Genomic DNA, 11460 nt, shown 5'->3' with positions numbered 1-11460 from the left:
TTTTAAAGAAAGATTTCTTTTTAATTTTTATAAAAATATAAATAGAAGAAACATTGCAAATAACCCAGAGTAAAAAGGCATCACACAAAACATTAGGTGCCCTTGAGTTCTCCCTTGCTAAACAAACAGAACAGTCAAAACAAAACAAAACAAAACCAACCATCCCAATAACTGTATGTAAGTAAAAAATGGCACTTGTTTTCCAGAATGTAATCCATACAATAGGATTCTAGGATAATAAAATGGATCCACTAAACAACTTTTTCTTTAGAGAGTGATCCACCTTAGCTGTTACCTTTTCCCACAGTTAATCTATGGTATGTGCTGGGTCACCAAAGTGATCCTAGTTTGCTTAAAACCTTGATTCGAAGTACCTACACCTACCTAAATCAAAACCCTCAAAAATGTTCAGTATAATTTCAGTACATGGAAAAATGGACCCATGAATTATTTTTAAACCCCTACATCTCTTATTTCAACCACAGCAGTTATCCAGGGTCTTTACAGTGTACTAGCTTGCCTCTTTTGGTAGAGCCATGACCAACAAGTCTTCTCTACCCTCATGTTGATAATGAGGTCAAACAGAGACTGAAATTCTACTTAGTGCAAGTTTCGTTTTCAGTGATCATGTAAAGTGAAATCAATAGGATTTTTCATATGGTAAAACATCATGTTTTGTTAGCACATTAGATAACCAGGAACAATCTGCTAGCTTCCATATAGCATATGTAATGGATGCATTATTTAAAAACAGCTCCTCTTCCATCTCCAGGAGGAGTTACTATACTAAACAGATCATCCCAAGCAGCTGAAGTCAACATGAATACATAAACTATCAAACTTGAAATGTTTATCACTGAATATTTTTGAAATCACCACAGGTACATTTCTTATTCCCCTAAAAATTAAGACAGCACTGCAACTTTTTGAAAAGTTAATATCTTGACTTATTATGTTGCACTACAGTGCAAATTAATTTTGTGCACCGCCAATTGGACAAGACACAGAGACAGTGGAAACTGGCATGGTGAATGAACAGTGTTCTAGAGCATCACTTGAGAGCCAGGCTCTGTGTAAGAACCAGGCTGTTCGTGTCACTGCTGTTCATGGAGAGAAGGAAGAAAGGCATATCAGAAACTGCTACTCTGAATCTTCTGCAAGTTACTGAAAGTGACAATGAGCTAGGCCTTTCAAGGTGGCACCTGAAGAAACCAGCTGGCAGCTTCTGATAGTTTTGTTTTCCTCTCCTGCACTTCATGACTTCTGATAGTCCCCAGCAGGACCAACTCATGATGAACTGGCTGAAGAACTGATTCTGTTACTTGGGTTGAAACAACTGAAAATCAGAGGCATGGGCCTGCCACCCCATAGAGGTGAGCTCAGGAGGCCCAGCTTACATGAAGGCTACATTGCAAAAATGCCATAATGCATCAGTAGGCAAATGTTAATATCAGAGTTACGAATCCATGCAGCAGCACCAGGAATAGGGCCCAACCCTGCTGTTAAAATTACCCTTTTAGCTCTCCTATCAAGATAATCTGCGTTAGCTAAAGGTGAATGTTTGACAATTCCTTGCAGGCCAGAACCCATTAGCTTAGCTTCCACTTAAGTTCATGAATGGAAAGGCCATCTCATTAAAGGAACTCTGAGCTGTAGAAGATCCTATTGGGAGAACTATATGGGATAGAAGCTGCAAGTTATTTTCCAAAACTTACATATTTCAAATATGTAGGTTTCCAAACCATAGCAGTGTTATTTGAAATATCAGACTGTACTGAGACAAGCATCCCAATAAATCTGATTTATATAAAACAGGAGGACACGATGATCAGCACAGTCCTACTGTGGTACCAAACATTACAGACTTAAAGGACTTCAGAGCGTATCAGACATACTTGAGTCAGCAAAACAGTTTGCTCTTCCATTGCCCATTTAAAAACTAATATATAGCACATATTAACTTCAGAAAGCAAAACCAAATGTTAGGATAACTTAGATTCAGAATCGTGTTCTTCCTCTAAACAATTTTGATCCCAGAGCAGCTTCAATGCTTCAATTACTGCAAAGGAAAGCAACCTTTTGAAAGACAGAGAAATGTGAGTTACCAGGCATACAGCATTCACAGGATCAGAAGATGGACGTATAAAAACAGCAGATTTCACTTTTAACTGTATGCAATATTATTTTCTGAGTAAAAAGACACAAATATCATCACTTAGCAATAATCTTGCACAGCACTCTATAGCACTGAAAAACTGAATTTCAGTAATTGTTGAGCTACTGTTGACAAATACTGCCTTTAAAAAATCTTCATCTGTGCATAGTAATATTCAACCTAATGCATAAGAAACACAGATATGGGTTTTGTTATCCTCCCACATACTTCATTCACAACAGACACTGGCGCTTCCCATCTGCCTCCTGAGGACAACATGCTTCCAGTCATTTTGTCTAGCTGCAAAGGGAAGATACTTAACCCATATGGCCTCTCTCTCATTAACACATAGTAATCATTTACCTAGTTTTATGCCATTTTGAGATGAAGTCTTCAGGGCTTCTGAGAGTCCTGTTTGATAGAACACCAGATTAAAAAGCAAAGCAGACACTCAAGATAATGCTGACTGAGAAACAATCAGAGCCCACACCTTATTTTTTTTTTTTACATTATTCAAATTATAAGATCTAAGTGTTTTTTCTTTCCACTTTACAAATGTTTGAGGCCAAATAATTCCCTTATTCTGAGATGTAAATCAATAAATCAGTTTTTTTTTCCTGTGAAGCTTTACAATGGAACTTCTTGTAAATAAATTCAGTGCTCAAAGAGTACATGAAAAGGTTCTTACTTCTTTCTTATATTCTTCCCAAGACCACAGACACAACACTGTACAGATTTACGTTACATCAGGAGCCTCTAGTGATTGTTCTTTCAGTTTCATTTTAAGGGAATCATTTAAATCTGGGTACTGAACAAGTTTTAAAAGGCAATGGATTCATTATGTCCATGTAATATAAGAACTGACAAATATCCAAAGTCCTATCGTGCTGTAACCATCCAAAGTCCCAGTGCAACATTGGCAGCCAAAAGTGTACTCCCAGCAAGCAAAATTAAAAAGCCAACAAGCTCTCTGTTTTGTTTTTCTACAATCAAGGAGCTCAGCGTGGCTTCCAGGAAAGAATTTAATATCCACTGACCATCCAAAGCGAAGCACGGTACAGCATTGATAACTGCCAGTGCTCCTGACAGTGAAATTAGATATCTGAGTGACATCAGTTAAGGTTCATTAATAAAATCCAAGAAAATGTTAAACCAAAATTAACAAAACCCACATTTTTTATTTCTAGTGTACAAGGAGAAACATTAGGTTGCCATTCTGTTTCATGGAAATTACATGAGGACAGTGAGTTTTACACCATAACGTAATGGCTCAGAGCAGTGCCCTTATCGGCTCATGTTTTTAGGTGAAAAACAAGCACTAGGTTTGGATGCTTTAACAATCTGTCCTCTTCACAACTCAGGAGCAGGAGATGGCAAAAGCATGCTTAATACTGCCCATCTTCCCCCCCTTGCCTTGTGTGGTTTTGGAGCAAGGTTATAGATCTGACATTATGCCTGAGGTAAGAAGGTATTACAGAGCTATGATCTAAGTATGAAATAATGATTAAGAATATTTTCCAAAGCACTCCCTTACTAGAGCAAGTAAATGGCTAAAATATGATTGAAAATCTGGCTTCTCTCCTACTTAACTGTTAGCCAGAAAAGCTGAGTGAATTTCTGTGCGTGCAAGCGCATGTGAGAATGAAGCAAGGGTAGATAATTTCTGTGGTTGGTAAAAGCCTTGCTAAGGCTAAGTATTCTTCGATTAGCCATATTCAAGCCCATTAGCCTTTATTTATGTGTATACACAATCTCACTCATTAATAAGCGTATTTACAAGCACTATCACCTTGCTTTTCAAACAGGACAAGTTTTCTGCTGATGATAAAAGAACACCACCATCAACAAGAATGAAAATGAACAACTACCCTCTATTATTTAGTTCACCGTGATGACTCACAAAAGGTATTAATAAAGCTCTGACATAGGAAAGCTAGCAATAACAAATGTCCTGCCATAAATTCAGGATTACTTTGACTTTCTTGTCAGAACTGCTAAAAATCACTGTCAAGAAATAGTAAAACTAACTAAATAAATAAAACACCCCCCCCCCCAAAAAAAACAAAAAATACAAGTGACTAAAACTATCCTCCTAAGCACAAGGAATCAAGGAAGAGGAAGATTTCATTTGGGACTTGGCACATGGACAGTAATCAGTGCAGAGATGGGATAAATGTGTCAAAACTCTATAGAAACATTTCAGAGTATCCTGTCTAAAATGTTATCCAACTGCAATTTTGCTGGGTCACCAAATTCTAAACAGTTCCCTTCTTGTCTTTAAAGAACAAACATACTTCAAAGGATACTTGCAAAATGTCTCTATCACCACAGGCAGATCGATGCTTAGAAAGTTATGTCGTGGTACAAAACTGCTGAGACTGACTGAAATGAAAATATAAAGACACACACACACAGAAAAAATAATAATAAATCAAAGCCATTCCAGAAATTTAACACTGTGAATTCTAGATTATAATTTTGCTGAACAATTAGATTTGAAATGACATTTCTCCCAGGATAAATAACCTATCTAAATATGGTTTTGCTTGTTTTATTTTGGTTTTCGAAGACACAGTGCAGCCATTAATTCTCTCTTAAACATACTAACATAGTAAAGTCACTTCACAAAATACATTTAGCATTATTATAGTAAAAGTAGATCTAAGACATATTTTCAGAGACAAGGGGGACATCTGTACTCATAAAAACCATACGGTGTAATTTAAGTCCTTTTCAAATAATGACAACAAAATATATAAAAGGAAATTAAAGTTACCAGGAATTTTCAACATATGCAGTCCACACATATGGACTCTTTCTTTCAAGGCCCCCAGATTTTTTTCTTGCAGAAGATTCTGCAGCTCAACTCATGTTGCAAGGAAGGGGAGCAAACAGGGAGCAAATTTCCAGAGTCACTGAGTAAGCACTCTGAGAAATGATGCACAGGTGTGTTATACTTCTTAACATCAGTTAGCCAGTACAATAAAATAGCTCTTCTTCTGTCTTCAGATAACACCTTAAGTGTTGCAGGATGTAACTAAGTGCAACATAAAAACCTGGGTGTGACACTCAGCATCCTTCATACAAAGTAACTGGAAGACTGTAGTGCCAAAATCAAACACGACCTTGAAACATTCATTTTGTCCTGTAACATCTTTAAAGGTGTAGATGAATTTTCAGCTGACTGCATTTCAAACGTGTATGAGAGACATTCTCCTCAAAGAAAACAGAGGTAGCTTGAAGTCTCCCAGAGTGCACCCTGTTAGTACAGGGATGCTTCATCTGGGTTTTTTCATAAGTATCCTTGACATGGCCTTTCAGATTAATCAGCTGAGTCTATCAGCCTCAGGGTCTGTTTGAAAGTCTTAGTTCTTTGACAGCTGAAAGAGAGACTCCTTTTCTACCATAAAGCTCCACTCCTAGCACAGCAGAGCTATTCCTAGACCAAAAACATTCAGGTAAGTTATGGTAGAATTAGAAAATCATTTTAAGAATGAGCTTCCACAGTAAATTCAAGTGTTACTCTGCCCCTAAAGAATGACTTTGCACACAGAGTTGAGGCAAACGAGTGGCCTGAATTTTCCCTACCAATATGGTCAAGTGATCACCATAAAAAATGCTGTCTCCACAGAGAAAAGAGCTCAAAGCACAGATTAATGACAGTTCTGAGCAGAAAAATTCAAATCTCACTCTTAATACAGCATCCCCTGGGAAGGGAACAGTTTAACCTATCCTTTTAGATGTTTTAAAACCACAGACTAAGAACACTGGAAAACGCAGTGCTAGGACAGAACATACCATTATTGTTGCTAAGTGTATCCTCACTAAGAGAGAAACCAAATTTCTTCAGATTCAATAAACAATTCCAGGACACCAGAACAAAGGGAAAAGTATAGTTTCAAAGGAACACAAGACAAAGAATTGGTCTGCTCAGCCACATAAACATGCTCTCTTCTCTTCTGATGACCTGGAAGGGCTAATGAGTACAGCAAAGAAGTGTACAGTAGGATGGAGAGACCTTAACAGCATGGGATCCCAAAATAGAACAGTTCTGGTGTGGCACCAAGCAGAGAACTTTCCCAAAACTGTCTCACCTGGACCAAGATGGTTTGAAAAATCACATTCTGTCTTTTATCTGTCTTGAAGTTTAGAGGATCTGAGAGCAGGCAAGTCTGTTGGATTATGAGTGAAGAATATACAGACAAAAATCCTGGATATCATCCAGCTCAGAAAACCAGAGGCATCCAAGTTGAGTGATATCCAAGACAAACAATTCATTAAGCTGAAGGCTGGTATCAGAACATCTGATCAGGCTTCCTGTTCATGAGCCAAAATACAGTATATTCAGAGATTTCAAAAGGGACACACTGCAATATACTGTATTTGCAAAACCTGACTGCTTCTTGACAAACATCTAACGGTGTCATCAAATTGAACATAAAAGTGTCTAAATTCAGAATGGTTCGCTAACCTCCTTCCCTCTTTGATACAACAAATAGCTTGTTGTCTCTAAGAGTCCCTAGACATGGATCAGAACTCCAAACTTTGCTGCTGAAGCTCTCTCCAAAGCACTAAGAAACTCTTCAGGTAGTTGCTGGAATGAGCTCTAGACACTGCAATATGAAGTAAGGGGTGTAGTGGATGAAGTCTAATGGTAAGAGATAAGTCTTTCCTTTAAGGGAAACAAGAAAAAAATATAGAAATGATATAAATTCTCTAGGCTTGTCTTCAAAAGGCACTGCTGGAAAGAGAACAGTAGCAAAGCTGGGTGAACAAGAACAGCCACTGCCTTCCATACTCAGATTATTTAACCTGGAATTCAAATTTCTTGTGTTGGCTAATGCTAGGTGGTGTTGGCAGGTATCAAGAGGAATGTACAGAGGACATACTTTTAATAAGGGTTTAGACAGTGATCGAAGGTATTAATAATGCTTGATCAAAGATCTTTCTAAAATCTCCTTATGGCAAAAAGAACACACGCTACAGCATGAGGTATTTCTGTACGGTGTCCATAAAAACAATGCCCTTCACATTAGGGTAGAAAGCAAAGAAGAATCATCCCTAACAATAAGGGTTAAAATTGTTAAAAGAGAGTGAAACCAAGCTCTGCCAGACAGAGATTATGGCAGTTGTTGCCTCCAAAAACACCCAGAGCTAGAAAGTGGCTTTTTTGGGTAGGCTTGAACAAAGCAGAAGTAGGTGAGTGGTCCAGTACTGGAGAAGCTATCTTGAAGGTTAGTTCCATGTTCTTTTCATAATGGAAATCTTGCAGTTTGTTGATCTCTCTTCTGATGAGTGCCGATACAGTAACATTCCCTCAAGCAGTGTGAATCCCAAATGGAAATGTTAGTCCCCAGATCTTGCCCACCCAACAACAGCCAGAGAAGGAAGCCAAGCTTTTGCAATCCTAGAAATGACATGAAGGAATAAAAGAACCCCACACATTCAAAATAAAGAAGAAATACTGCAAAGCTGAATGGCAGTAATGACAGGGGACATACATTTCAACCTTTCATATCATCATCTGTCCAACAGAAGGAGAACCACTAGAGTACAATACATCTGCTGTAAGAAAAGTCTGAAAGTCTTGAGTTATACCACACAAACTAAACCAACAGTATAAATTTAAATTAGATTACATTCGATATTTTTTACAGAGAGAATGCTGATTAAAAAGATTAATCAACGTGCCCACCCTAATCACTCCTTTTTTTTCCCCAGTTTCAGCTGAATCTCCTGCAGTACAAGTTTAGGAGTGTGGTTGTTTACAGTTATTTTATACTAGAAACAATACCTAAATAAAGGTGTTAATCCACATTATCAAAAATATTTTTAATACAATACTTTACTTTGGAGAAAATGAAACATTTATCTATATAGCCTATTTCTTGTAAGTAGCTAAAACGGACATAAATTTTTAAAAACAGTGTATGCTGAAGCTGGCTTCAAATGGAAATATGAGATAATTACAGCTCCTCAATAAATCAGGACTATTGTCGCAGCGATGCAAGCCTAAACAGAAAACAATACACTTATGATCTTAAAATATTGTTCCAACATAACTTTAGTGGCATTACTAGAAAAAGTAAAGGCACAGCACACATTTCTACAACTCTGATATTTGGTTGTATGCTAAATGTAGCATTATTCTAAAAGGTAATGTTTCCAGCAAGCAAGAAGCTTATATTAAAAAATAAGGAATATCATTATAGTTTCTTTCTATTTCAAAATTGGCACAGCATAGAAAGAAACTATTTTTCCTTTGGAACCAAAAACAAAACAGAACAAACAAACAAAAACCAAAGAACAAGAACAAACGAACAAAAAACCAAAACCAAATGAATGTACCATATTGAAATTATCAAATCTGGAGAATTAAAAATTAAAAAAAAAATAAAAAAAAAAATGAAAACAACAAAAAAATTGCTGGCCCTAAGCCAAAAATGTGTAAAATAAGCCTGTAATATTTTGATGTTGTTTCACTGGAAGGCAAGTAAATCTGCAAGGGTACAGCAGACAATCTGATGCCCAGTAGAGGATCCTGTGACTTTAGCTCTGGTGTTTTTCCAAGTTTGTAATATAGTCATTGCTTAGATTTCAAATCAACACATTTGATATGCAACTCTAAACATACAGAAAATCATTTTAAAATTCTATTTCTGTAAAGAAACTGTAAGTTTTATTTTGACACAGTAACTTCTTAACGTAGAACTACCTTTCTAGATGAATTCAATAATAATTCAATAATTTCTGAAAAACTATCAAGTTCTACTGTTTTGCAGAATTATTGCTTAACAGGAAACACTGACTAAAATTCCATTGCTCCAACATGTTGGAAGAGAACAATATCAATTGTTAAGAGTGCGTATCGTTAAGCTAGAGAGTTGAGAAAGGGAACTTAATTATCAAACGCTACTCTTACAAATCATGATTGCATATGGAATAGATGTCATCCAATACAGAACTGTGTCTTGGTGTCACACAGCTGAAGAACGGTTTTCTTCCTAAGTGGCAAGAGGGCAGAAATAACAAGTCGAAAGACCACATTTTGTGCTTAAATGAGGGTGTAGTGCATACAAAGAGAAATAAGTCAATTAATTTTTCAAGGAGTATCAAAATAATACCAGCACAGAAAGATAGAAACTGGCAGATTAACTAAAGATATGTTTATGCAAGAACGCTAATCTGTTTACACAACCAGATTTCATCACTGTTTCTAAAGCTCTTTTGTATCACATTCTAATATTTATTCAGAAAAGCACACTGCCTCTCCAAGGAGGTTCTTCAAGATGCCTGAAGCAAAACCTCTCCCTGTGAGGCTGTTAGGAACAGACAAGTTCCTTAAAGGAGAGGACAGTACTTTAAACACTTAATACTTTTTTAAGTACTTAAGAATCTGAAGCTTATATTCAACTTGCCACTCAAGCTATTAAAAGTGAGCATGTATATCAGTCCATTCATTCTTCCCATTCTTGCTCCAATGGCAGAATTATTTTTTCCTTGTATACCTGGCAGAATGATTCAGGTCTGTCTAAGGGAGAGCCACAGACCTTTTTAAAATAAGGAACTGCTATAGCTATTTAATTTAGGGCACTTAAAAAAATAATCAGGACAAAGCTACGCTGCGATTCTACTTGTGGCTTAGTAGTCATGGGAATCTGACACAGGTACTTAAATACTGGGTGTGATTTAGGCAATCATGCTAATGTTTCAAGCAAGGTGTTGGAGCAAGATGCCCTGGAGATTTCACAATACTTCATTTTGAGAAGTTTATGTGTTAGCAAAATGCAGGTACCTGGTTCCCATAACTAAACCAAACGAGATCTTCTACAGTAATAGCTCTTTCATACTTTTCTGAATAAACAACTATCTCATATCACATATGTTTTCTATTACCTTCATAACTCACTGCATTGTGCACATTTCATTTTAGGCCTGAGAAGTCCATGTCTCTCCACTGGCTGTAACAAGAAATGGATTCTGCATTAAACAAATTAACTGACAAGTGCTCCAAGACCTTGTTCAAGCAGCCAGGAAAAGTAAACCTATTAGAACTCTTCTTTGTTAGACTGCTTTAATAAGTTATACAAACCTGTGTACTGAAGGTGCATGGGGTGTCCTACAAACAGCATGTCCATGTGGGGTGGATGTTTTACCCTGATTAGCCTTGTTTGATTCTCTAAAGAAGGAGTCACACAAAAGCTTGGAACAAAGTCCTTCTGGCAGTCTGCGTTAGTTCGACAAACTTTGCTGGCCTCAATAACTTTTCGTGCTGGCAGACAGGCATACTGCAAAAGGCATTTTAAATGTCAAATTTTAAGGTACTTTCCAACAGATCAGAAAAAAAAAACTAACATATATATTCCCTCTTCAGTCAATGGAAAGGTCTCATTGATATGTTACCAGCTCACAAAGAGCTAGAATCGGAGGGATTATTGTTTAGTTTTTATTCCAGATCCTGCAGAACATCTACCTGTGATATATTCAACCTGTCATTCATTTTTGGTGAAGAAGATCTACATGCACCCAAACAAAAGCTGACTTTTTAAAGAGGTACACACATGCACAACAAAAATCAAGGCATCTGAACATAAGCCAGGGATTTCTAATGGACAGAGCCTGCATCAGTGTCCTGCTGACTTACCTGTTTAAGAAGTTTCAGCCTTCGTTGATCTAAAAGCTTATTTGGCTGAACAAAACCTTATGTTCAGAAAAGCAACAAACCACCCTGCCCAAGCCAAGTTGTTGCTAAGTGATCTTTTTTACTGGATGAACACAGCACCTGATGCAGTGCTATGTCTCTGGTCCTACCTATGTAATACTCATTCACTCCGCAGGCTGAAAGACCAGATCTTTCTTGCTCCCCACAGGCCAAACTGAGAACAGTAGAAAGGAACAGGAAATTGTTTTTCCCCAAAAGCTCCGTGGTAATTTTCCTTTTGTTCTTAAACACAAGCAAGGAAAGTTCTTCATCTATTGTTTGCCTTGGGAAAGAAAAAAGAGGATTTTCTTGCTTCTTAGCATGACAGTTACAAAGCTTTGTAGATGCACGTATGTCAGACACTCTCCATTAACCTCAATACAAGCTTTTTCTTTGCTAATTAGGAGGAAGGAGAACATTTTCAAGCACTGCTCTGTAGCACTGAAAATACTATTTAAGGGTTTTTTTTGTTTTTTTTTTTTTCATAAAAACTTACAGCCATTCTAAAGACATTTGTAAGTCACAGGATTCTGGATGCTTTTATTTTGTTGCTGTTCCTAAGTACCAGATATGAGGTTAAGAGTGTCAAAGCTCAGCAGGGCAA

The 11460-nt window shown here is 37.1% G+C and overlaps 1 protein-coding gene across 2 annotated transcripts in view; it reads right to left on the bottom strand.

Moving 5' to 3' along the window:
- Positions 1-929: 929 nt before the first annotated feature.
- MBTPS2 (membrane bound transcription factor peptidase, site 2) overlaps positions 930-11460 on the bottom strand; it is a 30570-nt gene continuing 20039 nt past the window's right edge. The window contains exons 9-11 of one of the 2 annotated variants that reach the window (XM_065741466.1): positions 10248-10443; positions 4462-4537; positions 930-3257 (exon numbers count right to left, since the gene is read on the bottom strand). In XM_065741466.1, the coding sequence (XP_065597538.1) occupies positions 3035-3257; positions 4462-4537; positions 10248-10443 (495 nt within the window). In that variant the 3' untranslated portion in view covers positions 930-3034. Of the gene's footprint in view, positions 3258-4461; positions 4538-8795; positions 10117-10247; positions 10444-11460 lie in introns of those variants that run through there. The other variant, XM_065741467.1, reaches the window with a different exon arrangement.

Source organism: Cyrtonyx montezumae, unplaced genomic scaffold (assembly GCF_038088225.1).
Source record: "Cyrtonyx montezumae isolate F1298 unplaced genomic scaffold, pur_monq_1.0 scaffold_3, whole genome shotgun sequence".
In the NCBI taxonomy this organism is placed as follows: Eukaryota; Metazoa; Chordata; class Aves; order Galliformes; family Odontophoridae; genus Cyrtonyx; species Cyrtonyx montezumae.
The sequence above is the reverse complement of the archived record's forward strand: the minus strand, read 5'-3'. Positions and strand labels throughout refer to the sequence as shown.